This window comes from Camelina sativa, chromosome 4, assembly GCF_000633955.1.
Source record: "Camelina sativa cultivar DH55 chromosome 4, Cs, whole genome shotgun sequence".
NCBI classification, from domain to species: Eukaryota; Viridiplantae; Streptophyta; class Magnoliopsida; order Brassicales; family Brassicaceae; genus Camelina; species Camelina sativa.
This window is the reverse complement of record NC_025688.1, coordinates 14955840-14974300: the sequence shown is the minus strand read 5'-3', so window position 1 is coordinate 14974300 and position 18461 is coordinate 14955840. Positions and strand designations below refer to the sequence as shown.

Genomic DNA, 18461 nt, shown 5'->3' with positions numbered 1-18461 from the left:
TTTTTTAGCCAAGTACTTCCACATTCAAGTTCATCATGAACCTCTGAATCTAAGCCATCGAGCTTCTTCTAATTCAAGTCTACAATCTTAGACCTCTAAATCTAAGTGAATAACTTCTTCTTTTATTTTATCATCATAGATCTCTCACTCTAAGCCAAGTGCTTCATCTTTTCATTTTTCTTTATTTTGTTTTCAAAGAAAATGAAATGTTTTTATCATTCAAGCTTCTTATGAGCCTCTGAATCAAGCCATAATGCTTCTCTAAATTATTTAAAAAAAAAAATTAAGCCATCTTATTTTCCAGTTTCAAACCATTGATGCTTCTTCAAAATTTTATTTGTTACATTTAAATTCAGTTTAAAAAAAAAAAAAAAAACCCCATCGGATCTCTCTCATAAAGATGTTTCCAGATCTGGCTGCCACCACCAACGACATTGTGTTCATTCGTCGTCTCACAATCTCTTTCGCACATTCGTCAAACGTTTCCACATCATTGATCAATCTCAAACCGCTGATTCCACCGTCTCTTCATCACCGCCTTGAGATTGAAGGGACGTGTAGAAATATAAGAATGTCTAGAATATTCTAAAGTATATTTGTTAATAATTACTATATCTTTATATATAGAAACTAGGTTAATTAGCTTCTCATTCTATTCCCTATATAAGCATATGTAATTCATTGTAATCATCATGAGAGTCAATATACAATTCTTCCATTCCTAAACTCTTATCAATCTCTAATAGTTCTAAGGTTAAATCACCTATCAGATCATATATATAACCAAAAAAAAATGATAGTTGAGCTCGAACAAATATAGAAACTCAAAAAGATAAAAGTCTTGACGAGAAGCTTTAAGAAACAAAAACACAACAATAAAAGAGAAAAAACTACAAAATATTAAGAATATATATATATATATATATATATATATATATAGGAAGTTACTTCTATATATTTATGATGCATGGAAAACAAAGAAAATGAAGCAAAGTATAGCCAAATGATTTACCACATGAGTGCATCAAAACGTCTCTTAGCCCTTGTTCCTTAAGAGTGGCGAGAGAAGTGAGAGAGATTGATGGAAGAAAAAGAGCTAAAAGAGAAGTGGATTTCGTTTCAATTTTGAGGGTTTTGATGTGATGATTTTTTAAATGAAATAAAACAGAACGGTAACCGTGTTAGCTGTTAACATAAGATTAATCCGGCAAATATGTAGTAACTTTGGTGTTTAACTCTCTAATGAGATATATAGTTTGACATTGTTTTTGACCAAAACTAAAATTTTTAGGTGTGTTTTTTTGGCTATTTTCCACTATATATGCATGTGTGTGTGTGTTTAGGTTTTTGATATAAACTAGCAAATTCTGTGGAGAACAATACTCATCCTGTTTGCTAAACTAAGCAATCACATCAGTAATCTAATAAATGTGAAGTAAATAAAGTGGACCCTTTGTCTCTCTTTTACAACTTCGTTAGATTCCGTTCATAAAAGGATCCACCCTATACCTTGTATTCCGTGCTAAACAATAAGTATAGTACTTACATATTGGATAACTCAAATGTGAAAGTACTACAATGTAACTGAAGAAAGGATATGTTAGACCATACATAGAATTAAATGTTTAATGGACATGAAAAGATACCTACTGACTTCTTCCAACTCAACTCTTATATGCCCATGGATCATATAAGTTCAAAGAAAATTACTACATAATTTACATCAGCTTATTAATTATTTTTTAAGACTTGATATTTATTAAAAAAATGTCTAAATTTCGTTAGTATTAAAACCAAATGTAAATAAATTATAGAATCTAATTTAATAAATATGTCATACATATATATATATATATGTGATGGTTAATCTTCTAAATTGTATGGTTTTGATTTTACAATTTTTAGAGTCTCTGATTCAAATTTTATTGACTAACAAAATGCTCTAAATTTTATTGACTAACAATTTTTAGAGTGTATGACTTTTCGACAAAATAGCTTTTAGCAAATATAAATCTTGAACTTTGGAAAAAACTTTGTTTTTTAGTCTTTGAAGGTTTTAATCGATTAGCTTATTCAAACCGTGTAGTTAGTCATAAAGCAAGTACTTATTATTTAATAGCGGATAGTTTAAACACACAAAAAATTATAATTAGATCATCTTAAGATTAGTAATATTTATTAATATTATAACTATTAATAGTACATCCTAGGAAAAAAAAGAAATACTAAAACCTTTATTTTTATAACATAGAATTGACCAATTTGATAAATCAATAAAAACGGTTGACTATATTGATCTAAAAATCATAAAATTGGTTCAATAAAAATTTATTACACAGGTGTTTTACACACTATTATTTTATAAATATATATATATATATACATGTGTGTAAAAAATACTAATTAACTTAAAGTTTGGACACAAATATAAGGTGATAATTGACTAACTTAGTCAAAATAGAGGGACTTTGCGTAAAAAAAAAAAGTCAAAATAGAGGGAAGGAGTGTGAAAATGGGCCTACATCGAGCACTAACTCAGCCCACACTTGACCAATAATTAAAAATGAAACGTTTTATTTAGATTAGGGAAATTAATTAAAAATTTTAATTAATGAGGCACTCACACAGATGTCTCAATCATTCACAGCCAAAAAATTCACCAATCTTTTAATTTCTCATTTCCCCCTTTTGTTTAAGATTCCGACAAAATCCACTCTCGCTAGATCCACACCACTATATAAGGAAGACCGAAGCATAGAGATGAAGAGCAGAGTCATCATCCTTAACCATAGAGACAAAAGAGATAAGAATTATAACAACAACAACAACAGCGACCTCTTCTGTAATTACACACAGATTGAGACTATGGAGAGAAAGCCCCTTGAGGTTGAGACTACGACAACGAACCACCACTCCGCCGTCGATGATGTGACATCTACGATGGTCGATTCATTCGAGGAAGATCAGAAAAAACTTGTTTATAGAGGATGGAAAGTCATGCCCTTCATCATTGGTAAACTCACCCTTTTGTTTTTCTCTTTCGGACATATATATATATTCTTTTGTTGTGTTTTGTCGGAATTTTAGAAAAAAAAATGAAATATACTATAAAACATTTTGTCCGTGATATTATTAAATTTTCTATTTTTTTTTTAACTTGTCTTAGACTTGACTTGTATCCAAAAATCTCGACTTTGGAGATTTTGAGCGAAAAAAATGGTTAAAACAAAATTAAGATTTGATTGAAACCCAGATCGAAGGAGATTTCGTACATTTTTTCTAGATTATAAAAAGATCTTTATGAAAAAAAGATATTTTAATTTTTTTTTTTAAATTAATTTTCCGTGGAAAAAATAGACTTTGAATCAAGCAGTTAAGTTTCTGAAAAAAAGTATAGTAGATAAGAATTTTGAGATTTTTCTGGATAAGACAAAAAATGATTAACTTCTGGGAGTTACAGAGCACTTAGAACCAAAAAAAAAAAGAAAAAAGTCAGAACATCATCGAAAGTCCAATCTTTTGACTTGTTGTGTGTTTCGGTTTCGAAGCTGTAACATTAAATGCAATAAATACTTTCTAACTTCATGAGAAGGTATTCTTTATCATTGATTTATGTGGTGATATTGACAGGTAATGAGACATTTGAGAAGCTTGGGATCATAGGGACATTATCGAACCTTCTTGTCTACCTAACTTCTGTATTCAACCTTAAGAGTTATACAGCTGCAACTATCATCAATGCCTTTAGTGGCACTATCAATTTCGGGACTTTCATCGCTGCTTTCCTCTGTGACACTTACTTTGGTCGCTACAAGACTCTCTGTGTCGCTGTCATCGCTTGTTTCATGGTACTTATATTTATATAATCTTTTGATTAGTTAAGCCGGCGCCAATATTGTCTAAACCATTTTCTATCTTTGTAGGGATCGTTTGTGATACTACTAACTGCTGCAATTCCTTCATTGCACCCCGTTGCTTGCGGAAACAAAAGCACATGCGAAGGTCCAAGTGTGGGACAGATAATGTTCCTGCTCATGGGTTTAGGGTTTCTTGTGATAGGCGCTGGTGGTATCAGACCGTGTAATTTAGCGTTTGGTGCTGATCAGTTCAACCCCAAATCCGAATCAGGAAAGAAAGGAATCAACAGTTTCTTCAACTGGTATTTCTTCACTTTCACGTTCGCTCAGATCATCTCACTCACGCTAATTGTGTACATCCAGTCAAATGTGAGTTGGACCATCGGTTTGACTATCCCTGTGGTTCTTATGTTCTTGGCCTGCGTCATCTTCTTTGCTGGAGATAGACTGTATGTAAAAGTTAAAGCCTCTGGTAGTCCTTTGGCTGGTATTGCTCATGTTATAGCAGCCGCTATCAAGAAACGAGGATTGAAGCCTGTTAAGCAGCCTTGGGTCGATCTTTACAACCACATCCCACGCAACTATGTAAACACTAGTCTCAAATACACCGACCAGTTCAGGTAAATCTCTTAATACTTATTTGTTCTCTTGATTTATGTTTCTGGCTTTTGTTTTTTTTTGCTGAAGTTTGTTGTGTTGTCAGGTTTCTAGACAAAGCAGCGATTAAGTCCCCCGAGGACAAGTTGAACTCAGATGGAGCGGCTTCAGATCCATGGAAGCTATGCACGTTGCAGCAAGTGGAAGAAGTGAAGTGCATTGTTAGAGTGATCCCAATCTGGCTTGCTTCTTCGATATACTATCTTGCAATAAGTATGCAAATGACTTACCCTGTCTTCCAAGCACTCCAGAGCGACCGGCGTTTGGGTTCTGGTGACTTCAGGATCCCCGGAGCAACCTATGTAGTGTTCTTAATGACGGGGATGACAATTTTCATCGTATTCTATGACCGTGTTCTTGTCCCGTCGCTCAGGAGAGTGACCGGGTTAGAAACTGGCATAACACTCTTACAAAGAATCGGAGCAGGGATTGTGTTTGCGATATTGAGTTTATTAGTGTCTGGATTTATAGAGGAACGGAGAAGAACCTTTGCGCTGACAAAACCGACACTCGGTATGGCGCCTCGGACAGGAGAAATCTCTTCCATGTCAGCTATGTGGCTGATTCCGCAGCTCACACTTGCAGGCATAGCAGAAGCTTTTGCTGCCATTGGACAAATGGAGTTTTACTACAAGCAGTTTCCTGAAAATATGAGGAGCTTCGCCGGTTCTATCTTCTATATAGGTGGTGGGATTTCGAGCTACCTCGCTAGCTTCTTGATCTCAACTGTTCATCGAACAACTGAGCATTCACCTACAGGGAATTGGTTAGCTGAGGATCTGAACAAAGCCAAATTGGATTACTTCTACTTCATGCTCACAGGAATCATGGTCGTTAACTTGGGTTACTTCTTGTTGATGGCTAAATGGTATAGATACAAAGGCAGTAATGATGAAGACATCACTGAGATTGAGACCAATGAAGAAGTGACCAAAAAACAGCAGCTACAAGAGAAGGACTCTGTCTGATCTGCAAACTTGTTTTATCTTTGGTCAAACGACCTCAGTTTCTTCTTTCTCGTTGTACTTTTTTCTTTACTCCGAAGTCAATCTTGTTGTACTTTATATAGATTAAAATGAAGAAAAAATCGCTTCATCTGTATTGTAGAATAAGATTTTTGTTACTAATTCAAACTCTGTATCAAATCGATAACAAGATCCCAGGCTCAGAGGCTCTGCAAATGAAATAAAGTGGATGAAGAACTTAATGAAATAAAGTGGGATATAGAATATGATGTTATAAAGCCAAATGACCCCGACCGATCCTCAACCAATTCCTTCGATCGCAGCAAAGCTCCAATTTGCATAGACTGCAATTAGAGTAGCCACCTGTTTTTGGAACCAAAAAGAATCATTTTATACCCAAAGCTCATAACATTTGAGGTTCTGCATTGTGTACTGTAAAATATGTAGAATGATAAAAAAAATATTACGTTAAAAAAAATCAATATCTATAAATCTAGAATTATCTTAACAAAAGAAAAAAAAAATAAAGGAAAAAAAAATATTGAACAACATATAAAAATTAATCAATTTAAAAGGTTCCTATATAAAATACCGTTGTATTATGAATTATATTTAACATTAGTTATACTTCTTGTAAGCTAATAAAATATATTTTCAGTATTCCTTCTCATATAGTCATATAGATATGTATGTTGATATTATGTAGATATGTAATTTACTCTTCTTTTTTTTCGTTTGATATACACATTGTAAGTTAAGAAAACTGAAAATATTAAAATATGTGTTAAAATCTATCAATTAATTGAACATGTTGATATGTTTTTTTTTTTCAGCAAAAATGAATTATATTAATGAATGATAATAATCTTTATACAACTGATTTGAATGTCAATCAGATGGTGAAAAATACCCTGAATAGAAAACACTTGAATTACAACCAAATTACACCCTGAACATGTTGATATGTCATTAATAACAGTTTTGACATGTTTCGAGATTTGGTGAGAATGTTCAAAATTTATAAATAGATTAAAAAAACTTATGATTTTGTTTTTGTCAAAAAAAAGAACTTTCACTCATTTTTTTAATTAAGATATATATCAAAAATCAAAAAAATCTCCAATAGAATTAAGTTAATAATTAATAATTTATTTTAATGTTTTTAATATATCTATATACAATATTTATTTTTTTTACATATTTATAGATTTCCATTTTATATATGTTTATCACTTTTATATTCTTTTATTTTAAATATTTTAGTGAATTTAGAATTAACACACGTCAATATCTTATCGATACAATTGACATGTGTATTTTTAATGCTTGTTAAACATACAAACATTGTTTTTTTAATGTATTGATTTTCTTATCGATATAATTGACATATGTTATGATCCTATTAATGACTAACTTTGGAAACTAAACTTTATATAATAATATTACAACAAAATTCTAAAACTAAGAAGGAGAGGTTTATATTATCCTTTTAGGTAAATATTGCAAATGTGAAAACTAAAAAAAGGAAATTTATATCATCATCTTTTCTACAATTTTTTTTCCCATTTTGAGATTAATATATAACTTGGAAGGAAAATTCACATTTTCATTCTCTATGCTCACTAAATGAAATGTTTTTTAGTGATGTATTTTCTAGTTTCAAGAAATTTCCAAGGATTCTCTTGGAAAAGAATATATTAAACTCCATTGAAACATTTCTAGGGCCTAGGATTCAATAGACATGAGTTCAAGATGATGTTTAAAAGGCACTCCACAAATCTTATATCAACTGAATAGATCAGGTAGGATTTTCTTTAACTACCCATGGATTCATCACATATACACATTCTCTTCTTCAATCCTTTTACACAAACTCTTCTTCAATCTTTCTACACATTCTCTTCTTCATTCATTCTACTCATTCAAAGAAAACAATGATATTTCTTATCTCAGTCTTGCCATTTACAACTCATCTATTCCACCAAAAACCATTTTTTTCATAACATCGCTTCTTTTCTAAAACTGTAGAACTAAACTACGTCGAGCAAATGTAATTTTTTTTATGCTCCAATTAAGGGATATCACATTCCTCCTCATTCTTTTTCTAACATTATTTGTTCCTCATCAATTTTGAGGAGGAAATTTTTTATTCTATATTGTTCCTCATTTTGTGAGGAATGTAGAAGAATGGTGTGAAAAGGATATTACTTTTAAATGAAATTTTTTTGAGGAATATATGAAGAAGAATATCACATTCCTCCTCATTATTTTTCAAAATTATGGTTACTAATTAAAGTCTTTGAATAATGGATACACAAATGTGAAAATGTGTAAGAACAGATTGAAAAAATGTTTAATGATAGGTTTTGGCAAAATATTCAAAACCTCTGTTTTCATAACTTGTAATCGAAAAGACACATCACGATAACTAGCTTTATGGCCAAAGACTTGGTCAATCCTCATCATCCTTGGCCACAAATCAAGATAATGAAATAATGTTTAATAATCTTTTTTAAGAATTAAGAATAGTTAATTTGGTTTACAGTTCTCCAACATCATATGTGACAGGAAATGAAATGATGAATAGAGTTGTAAAATAATTTTTTTCAAGCATTAATAGTGAATATGTTTACACTTCTCCAACATCATATGTGACATGAAATAAAATAATGAATAAGGTTGTTTAATGATCTTTTTGAGGTATTGAGAATAATGAATTTGGTTTACACTTCTCAACATCATATGTAATAGGAAATAAAATGATGAATAGATTTGTTTAATATTTTTTTTCAGACATTAGGAATATTAAATTTGGTTTGACAGGAAATGAATTGATGAATAGGGTTGTTTAATAATATTTTTGAGGCATTAGATATAGTGAATTTAGTTTACACTTCTCCAACATGATATGTGACATGAAATGAAATGATGAATAGAGTTATTTAATATTTGTTTCAGGCATTATAAACAGTACATTTTGTTTACATTTCCTCAACGTCATATGTGACATGAAATAAAATGACGAATAAAGTTGTTTAATAATTGTGTTCGGACATCGAAATAGTGAAAACTATTATTTTCTTAAAATACTTAAGGATTATATACTATTATTGATAGATATATTATATTATATACTCCCTCCGTTTCATAATATAGAATGTTTAGAAAAATATTTTTGTTTCACACATGTTTCCAACTTTCTATGCAACTTTTAGATTAAATTTTTATATTATACAGTCTTGTGTATGATTGGTTAAATTTTTGAAGGGAGATTGACACTATAGCACACTTTTGTAAGAAACTTAAGCAATTGACACACTTTGTGACCAAGAGACATTTTTTGGCTAACTTTTCTACTGTGCTCATGACTTTTAGACTATTTTAGCCCTGATCGTGTAAACATAGGTGTAACTAGAGAGAGAAAAAAGCAGTTGTACTAAGGTCCGTCCGATTCTAACTAAGGATTTGATCCGACGGCTACAGATGAGCGCGTATAATTAAATGAGGGTTTTGTGTGAATAAAAAAGAAAAAGAAACAAAAAGTAAAAGTAGATAATTGGTTGCATCCTAGACCATTCAATTTCAATTACTAATTATATATCTAATGACTTAGAATGGTTGCAAAAAAAAAAGAATGAAGAAATTTGCATCTCTCTCTTCTTCGTCTTTTTTTCTTCTTCATTCTTCACTTTTTTTCCTCTTTTGCTTTGTAATCATTTTATTTAATTATTATGACATATATTTTCGATTTTGTTTTAATGATTCATTATAATTTTATTTTTTCTACATTTTAAGATCTATTTTACTATATTTAATGTGAATAATTATTATACATATTATCCAATTGTAGTTGAATATTTGTTAATTGTGATGTAGATGCAAAAAAAATGTCTTATTATGTGGATACTTATTTGTAGATACTAATAGTTTCAATTGAATGGTTCTTATTATTTGTGACAAATCCATAAAATCTTTCATATCCATAAAATCAAGTCCACATGGAAGATGAGTTATACAATTCTACTAAAAACTATTTGTGTTTTGGTGAAGTAGTCATTGTTAACTATCAAACAATTTTAACCTCATTTTATCTTCTAAAAACCTAAGCATGAAACCATTCATTATATCTTATACTAAACCCTAAAACCTAAACCCTAAACCCTAAACCCTTAAACCCTGAACCTTAAACCCTAAACTTTAAACTCTAAACCCTAAAGCCTAAATTCTAAACTTTAGACCTTAACTTTAGATCATAAACCATATTCATAAATTTAATTTCATAGCAATTTTAACAAGTGTAGCCAAATCTGAAGATCTTTTACTAGAAAACATGAAATTGACATACCCCAACCAGTAAACCATAAACCTTAAATTAGGCCAAAATTTTCACTTCTTGCATTATATTCTTTATAAATTTCCAAATTCATTGATGTTGTTCGCTTTTATGTGAATACTTATTTTTGGATGATCAGAAAATTAAATATGTGAATACCTAATAAATATGTGGATGGTTAACAATGTAATCCAAGAAGTGAAAACCATACTTATTTTTGGATAATACTTATTTTTTTTTTCTATTCTTCACTTTTTTTCTCCTACTCTCTTTGCAATCACTTTATTTAATTATTATGACATATATTTTTTATTTTGTTTTTATGATTCATTATAATTTTATTTTTTCTATATTTTGAGATCCATTTTTCTATATTTAAGATGAATAATTATAATACATATTATGCAATTATAGTTGAATATTTGTTGATGGTTATGTGGATGCTAAAAATGTCTTATTATGTGGATACTATACTTATTCTAAAATCAAGTCCACATGGACGATGAGTTATACACCTCCACTAAAATTTAAACTACTTATGTTTTGGTGAAGTAGTCATTGTTAACTATCAAACAATGTTAACCTCATCATATCCCCAAAAAACCTAAGCATGAAACCATTCAACATATCATATCCTAAACCCTAAACAAGAAACCTCTAAGCCCTATACCCTAACCCTAAACCCTAAATCCTAAATCCTAAACTATAAACCTTAACCTTAGATCATAAACTTAATCATAAATTTAATTTCATAGCAATTTTAACAAATGTAGCCAAATATGAAGATCTTTTACTAGAAAACAAGAAATTGACCTACCCCAACCTGTAAACCCTGAACCTTAAATTAGACCAAATTTTTGACTACTTGCATTACATTCTTTATAAATTTCAAAATTTATTGATGATGTTCGCGATTATGTGGATGGTTAACATGCATAGATGGATACTTATTTTTGGATGACCAGATAAAAAAACAATATGAATACCTAATTAATCAAACAACTTGTGGTTTGGTAAAGTAGTTATTGTTACTATTAATCGATTTTAATATTTCATGTCCATAAAATCAAGTCCACATGGATGAGTTATACACGTCCACTAAAAACTACTTGTGTTTTGGTGAAGTAGTCATTGTTAACTATCAAACAATTTTAACCTCATCATGTCCCCTAAAAATCTAAGCATGAAGTCGTTCATTATATCCTATACTAAACCTCAAACCCTAAACCCTAAACCTCTAAACCCTAAACCCTGAACCCTAAACCTTAAACCCTAAACCCTAAACCCTAAACCCTAGATCCTAAACCTTAAATCCTAAACCCTAAAGTCTAAGCCCTAAATCCTAAATCATAAACTTTAGACCTTAACCTTAGATCATAAACCATAATCATAAATTTAATTTCATAGCAATTTTAATAAATGTAGCCAAATCTAGAAAACATGAAATTGACCTACCCCAACCAGTAAATCCTAAACCTTAAATTAGGCCAAATTTTTGACTTCTTGCATTACATTCTTTAAACATCTATTTTGTGGATGGTTAACATGCATAGATGGATAATTATTTTTGGATGATCAGAGAAAAAAACATATGAATACCTAATTAGTTAAAAAATTTGTGGTTTGATAAAGTAGTTATGGTTAACTATCAGACGATTTTAATCTTTCATGTCAAATCCACATGGACGATAAGTTATACACATCCACTAAAAACTACTTTTGTTTTGGTGAAGTAGTCATTATTAACTATCAAACAATTTTAACCTCATCATATCCCCTAAAAACCTAAGCATGGAACCGTTCATTATATCTTATACTAAACCCTAATCCCTAAACCTCTAAGCCCTGAACCCTAAATCCTAAACCCTAAATCCTAAACTTTAGATCATAAACTATAATCAAAAATTTAATTTCATAGCAATTTTAACAAATGTATCCAAGTCTGAAGATTTTTTACTAGAAAACATGAAACTGACCTACCCCTACATGTAAACCTTGAACCTTAAATTAGACCAAAATTTTGACTTCTTGTATTAGATTCTTTATAAATTTCCAAATTTATTGATGTTGTTCTTAACTGGTAAAGAAAGATTTGGAAATTATATTATTTGTTTTTGTGCTAGAAACACTTGGAATCTGGCGCCTCAATCCTTTGAGCATAAGAGAAAGATTTCATTGAAAAAACTCTCTAAAACCAAGTGTTAATTAGAATTATCCATTTAAACATGTCTACATGTTCATGATTTGTATGACATAATGCACCATTTTGCTTATTTCATCTAGAAAAAATTTCTGCTTTTCTCTAACAAAAATTATATATTTTGTGCCTACACTTTCCAACTAACAAAAATTATATATTTATTTAAACAATGAAAGAGACAGAAGAGAATGAAAAAGAAACATGTGAATTGGGTAACTAGAGAGAGATTTATAGTTTGATGGCATTGTTGTAAATAGAGTTATAGTAAGAAGATATGATAGTTAATAGACATAGAGAAAGTGTCCAAATAGTAGAAAATGTGTCAAATGTGAAATATTTTTTAAAAAGTGTGTTAGAGTGGAGATTCCATTTTTTAATATGCGTGTTTTAACTAAAACAACCTATATTTTGAAATGGAGGGAGTGCTATTATTGATTTATTATTTCTATTAGTTTATCTAAATTGGAGTATATTGAAGTACTTTGCAGGGTCATGAAGATTGTCTTGCACCGTTGTCAAATGTTGATATTCCAACTTGTAACGGCAATTTTGGGAAAACCATTATGTAATTATGTAGTCCAAGCCACATATTTATGTGATTTGGTAAACCAATATTTTGTTATGCAGATTACCAATTTAGCTCTGTTTTGATCGTCAAATGATTTTTTTGGTAATAAAGATCGTCTAATTCTTCCAGTTCTTTGATTATTATATGTCACTAATCATAATGTCTAAAAATTAAGAATATTACTTTAGTTTTACTGTCTAAATATAAAACGACCACACCCGGATTCCCAATCCTCACATAGGATCCACGGGAAACTATCTCACCGGAACCCCATAATTCCGACGAGACAACCGGCGTAGAAATCACTTCTTACAAAAACTTCCACAAATACACCAAACACCACCTCATCTAGTTATTGAGTCAGACAACCAACCATCCCTAGCGACCGAGTAACAAGAGAAGTGGGCTGGAATATTTGATTTCATCCAGCCACGGACAACACTTCCCCACAATTATTCCAACTCACTATCAACTCCTCTAGTATCGAACGGCACCTCCACCTGGTGTCGAACGTCACCCATCGCACCACTTGCAAACCAACACACACACCGACGCTCACGGAATCAGTTCCGTCAATCTCTCCTCATCCAAACCTGACTCCAGCTGTCCTCCTAGGACCCAAACACACAACAACATGCTGGTGTCGACCGACACCACCTTGGTATCGCTCGACACCACCTTGGTGTCGCTCGACACCACCTTGGTGTCGCTCGACACCACCTTGGTGTCGCTCGACACTCCAACCTTACCACAAAACCGTCTATGCCAGACCACAATACAAACACTTAACTAAAACACAAACTAACCGTTCATTTCACAAACCCACCGTTGGATATGAAGCTTGTAGCACCAAGAAGCTACCTACAAAATTTCAGCCAAATCGGACTCCGTTTCATCCTCCAAACGTTGCTCCGAAGTAGCCATCTCAAACTAGTTTGCGATGTTCATCCGCAGGTGCCTGAAACACGACCCGAAGTCGATTTCAAGCGCCTCTCGGCCACCAAATCCTAACTCGATGACCAATGCTCTTTTCCCCACGATTAAGCACATACCCAACGCATTCACAAGGATAACAACCATAAAAACAACTCATGGATTTTTCTCAATCCATCTTACCCATCACCAATTCACTACAATCATTCCCTAGATAAGCCTAACATCAATCACTTACCTTGGATTATGGACGAAATCTGAAGAAAGAGCAACACCTCACCACCAGCAGTGCTTCCCCCTCCTCCTCCACGCCACATCATCACCACTTTATTATCCATAACAATTGGAGTCTCATTCTAATAACCAAACTGATCATCCTCGTATACAGTTGGGAGCCGCCATTCCGGTCTTCTGGTTCAAACCAAGAGCCAATAGCTCATATTGTTGGAATGACGCTTGAGACAAGATTATATAACCTGCTCTGATTTAGGACATGAGGGTGGTTAAGTGATTATTAGAATAACTAGATTTTAATCCGCGGTACACCGCATACTGATATTTTTTTATAAAAAAAATTTATAATTTCTATTGTATGTTGTAGATTTTTACTACATTATATTTTTAGATAAAACTCATTAACTTTTATGAGCGTATAATATAAATATTGAATATAAATTTGATTAATATGTAGATTATTTTAATTTTGAGGCCTTGGTAAAACTGATTATTGTTAATTTAGAACATTATAGAGGAAGATAAGTCCCAAAGTTCCAGCTCACTCTCTTACATTTGTTTTTTTCTTTTCGTAAAACTGATTAATGGTAGATCTCTTCGCATGTTTTTTTTCCATACTTTATGCGTATAACAAACCAAGTGGAATTGGGGGCAATTTTTGTCTGCACTTCAAACCATCTATAGTAAGTTATTACTATCTTTTGCTTCTATTTCGAAACTTTAATAATGGTGAAATTTTATTGAAGAATACTTCAATGAATGGCATATAAACCATCCTCTTATTAGCTTAACACGTGAAAGTACAAAACTAAAACTAAAAAACAAAGATAGAAACAAAAAAAGCACAATCCACCATCGTAACACATCTTATAATCACCTTTTTCTCAACTTTGATCTTAAATCCCTTTTTTTTTCAATCCTGCCTTTGTGTCATTGATCTTCACATCGTCACTCTCCTTACTCTCTTCTGGATTAGCATCCTATTTCACTTTGTTGTCTTCAATGTTAAGTGTAGAAGCCTGTAAACCAAATTGTTCAGCAGATTATCCACTTTTGTAACACAGACCTTCACGGGCAGATCCAGGAGAATTATTAGTATGGGGCACATATTTAATAATTAATAAATATATGGCCAAAAATTGTAATATATATGTGACAAAAAGAGTAAAAAAGCAACAAATGGAGGGATCGAATACCCCACCAGCAAAAATATGCAGAAGAAAACATAACCAGATGATCCAACAGATAGTTATATCAACAACTACTAACAAAAAATTCGTAAACAATGTGGGGCACGTGCCCAACCTACTTTTAACGTAGATCCGCCACTGCATACCTTTTTGGAAGAGGATGATTGTTAACTTGTGTCAACATGACATGCATAAACACGCTTTGATGAGAGAGTACTTGAGTCATTAGTTTCTTGACTATAAGTCAAGAAGTAGAACCTATAAAAATCAACAGAAAGAAACGTCAATAAATTAATCATCTGCAAAGTATAAATCCATTTCAATAATTCATATAATTCTACAATGAATACCTGATCACCAGAGATGGTGGAAGCTGGGTTCACCATGTCATTTGAATCTTCAATGCACTTGTTCTGCTAGTAGTCCATCCTTAGAGAGTAATTTGCTCACCCTATAGGAATTCTTTCCATCCCAAATGTTATATTGTTCCCACACATACCAAGAAGACAAATGTCTTTCGATCAGGTTTTTGAGAGGTTCTTGCAAGTTTTCAGGATATGTAGTCTGTGGATAATATTGCAATAACTATTTCTTGTCCTATAATAATCGGTTGATATAGTGAAATAGTTAAATAATAGAGAGATTACCTCATCAAATGATCCACCAAACATAGAAGTTGCAGACTCTCCAATGATTTCAGAAGCGATGTTATCGTACAAAAAAAACTTTGTCTCACTTGTATTGTCCATGACTTTCAGTTTGTTAAAAAAAAAAAAAAAGTCCATGACTTTCACACAAAGTATGTAAACGGCGAGTTGAGTCAATATAACTTGAGATTCATATAAACAATAGAGAGTAAGGAAAATTATCATTAGGTTACCAACATTCTTACAGTTTCATCGACCAAGATTAACTCTCGATGAGGTCTTGTAGGGCGGATATATATCTCTCAAGAATTCAAATGAACCAGCCATTTCTATCAATTGCTTTGCAGATATGCAATTTTTGTGTTTTGATTTGTGTATTCACATTTCTGGGTGAATGGACTATTTATATATGAGCCAACGTGATGAGCAAGAAGATTACAATCCATACAATATTATTTTAGCAAAGAAGAGATCTAGAATTTAATGTATTTCTTTTTTTTAATTATGATACAATATTTTGAGGATATTACTTGCATTCTTGACGTGAAAGACTCAAAGCTTCAATTCAATTGGTGACCAAAATTTAGGAAAAGAACAAGGATAAATATCACATTCCTCTCTATTCCACAATTTTTTTACCATTTGAAAGTAATATTTTTTCCCCTACTTTCATCTACATTATTCAAAAAATAAAGAACAATAGAACAAAAATGTTCCTCTCCAAAATTGATGATGAACAAATGGAACAAAAAAAAGAACAAATATTCAAATTCGTTTTTTATTTTAAAATAAATAAAAAATATGTTTATTAATAAAATTTCAATTTTGTAATATAAAAACTTTCATATTTTCACAATGTATTGACAAAAAAAATATTTTTGATAGTAATCTAAAGGCTCTATTTGAAAAATTTATTATATATACATTAGAATAATATTAGTATTACAATTGAAATTAAATTTATTTAATATTTAATATATTTTAAAAACATTTTTATTGTTTGGTTACCATTTACTATTTTGTTCATTCTCTGCAGATTTTTCTTTCATTCCTCAAAAACTGTTTATTCCATTCTGCATTGTTCTTTTTATTCCTTTTCTTTTTGTTCTTCTAATGGTTACCAGTATGAGCCAAAATTAGTAAACTGTAGTATTATTTTAATTTGGTTGAGCTTTTTGAGAGAGATTTTAGGATCGGATTCTCATTGATTGCATACAATTGTTTGATTATTTTATGGAAATGGTTTAAACTAGAAATCTTTTTAAATATATATACAATTTGTTGATTTTAGGAACAACATTAATTTTGTAAATAGATGGTAGAGAGTTTTTGGTTAGAATATACAATTTGTTTTTTTAAGGAAGCTGATAGAGAGATTCTAGGAAGTGTTTTAATAATGTCGATTCTAGGAAATTTTTTGTTTAAACTATTTCCCATATATTGATTATTGTTATTTTGTGCAAATATTGCTGACGAAGTTAAATATTTACTAAAATTTGAGTTTCTTAATTTGGTTTCTCGTATTAATAAACGTTATCTACGTCATAATAATCATTGAGGTTGTAATCTTTTGTCTCTCAAAGTCGGCCGATTTACATTTAAATCTCTTAAAATAAGTTTTAAGCATTTAATCTCGATCTCTTAAATGATGGTGTCATGCTGTGTATGACAATAAGCGTAAATTAATTTTAACTTCTAATATAGTTCCATTAATTGAGTTAAGTAGAACTGTTTATTTTAGAAAAATCTGTAGAAGTTAATTAAGTAGAAATATTTGCCTAAAAGTCAGTTTGAAACTCCTTCTTAAGAACCTCTTGAAGTAAGCCTTCTCTAAGAACTCCAGAAGCTACCCTGAAGCCTTCTCTCGTTGACAACCATTACGGGATAGGATTTCATTTGAACTATTTTCTTCATTGGCTTTCTAGTCTTTGCAGCCACTTGCGCTAGAATTTCTAAATCTAGTTAGTAGGGAGATGTTGGTAGGAAAATCTGTAGGGGTTAATGTTGCAAATAAACAAATTAAATAAAATAAACTTCAAGGGCATAAACCAAAATGTACTTAAAAAATGTTAATATAGATATTCCATCATACTAAAACAACACATAAAAGTAATTTATCTGAATTAGCTGAAAATTATGGCTCAGAGGTCATTGTAATTTAAAATAATAATAATTTTAACGGTAGTTCATGATTCTTGTGAGTTGTGAACATGTGCTCAAAGTCATCACATAAAATTACTCTGGTAAGGTTCAATTTCAGTGTCGCATGTCATATTAAAACTGAGATTTTTTTTTTCCACTTGCACGAACATGATAATAGATTCTATAATGGCTACAAAAAGTTCTATGAAGACAATAAGTTATGCAATTTCCAAAATATTGTTCTATTTCAGAATGATAATGTTCAGAATTACATTGTCGAGAACGAACACGCTGAAACCGATTATAGATGTTTTTGCTGCCGATGGTCACCTGAGACAATCTGCTGAGTTCTGCTGTCTTAGCGCTTCTTGTGCACATATGCAAGGTTCCTAATTTTTCATCCTTTTCTCTTTCAGTTTTTAGGGGTGTTCCTCTGTACATATTACTACTGTTTTGTGTGCAGAATAATGCAGTGTTGGCCAAATATGTAATTGGCACATTTTGGGACCAGTTAGCTCCATTTGAGCACCTGCCTGATAGATTTAAGATATCGTAACCTCTGTAACTAACTCTTTATTGCTAACCCAAACACTAACACACCATAGACGAAGGCAAGCACATCACAAGCTCTTCACCTAACGAATATCAGAGACGAGAGCACATCACTCTCACCACTAACCATCAGAGAGCACATCACTCTCTCACTTAGCACATCGCTAACATTCAACAACAATA

General features: G+C 31.4%; 1 protein-coding gene across 1 annotated transcript; it reads left to right on the top strand.

The window, feature by feature from the left end:
• On the top strand, positions 2648-5641 carry LOC104780607 (protein NRT1/ PTR FAMILY 2.10-like). The gene is made up of 4 exons (XM_010505115.2): positions 2648-3013; positions 3631-3848; positions 3924-4477; positions 4561-5641. Exons 1-4 carry the CDS (start codon positions 2761-2763, stop codon positions 5480-5482), a joined length of 1947 nt encoding a protein of 648 aa, XP_010503417.1. The 5' UTR covers positions 2648-2760; the 3' UTR covers positions 5483-5641.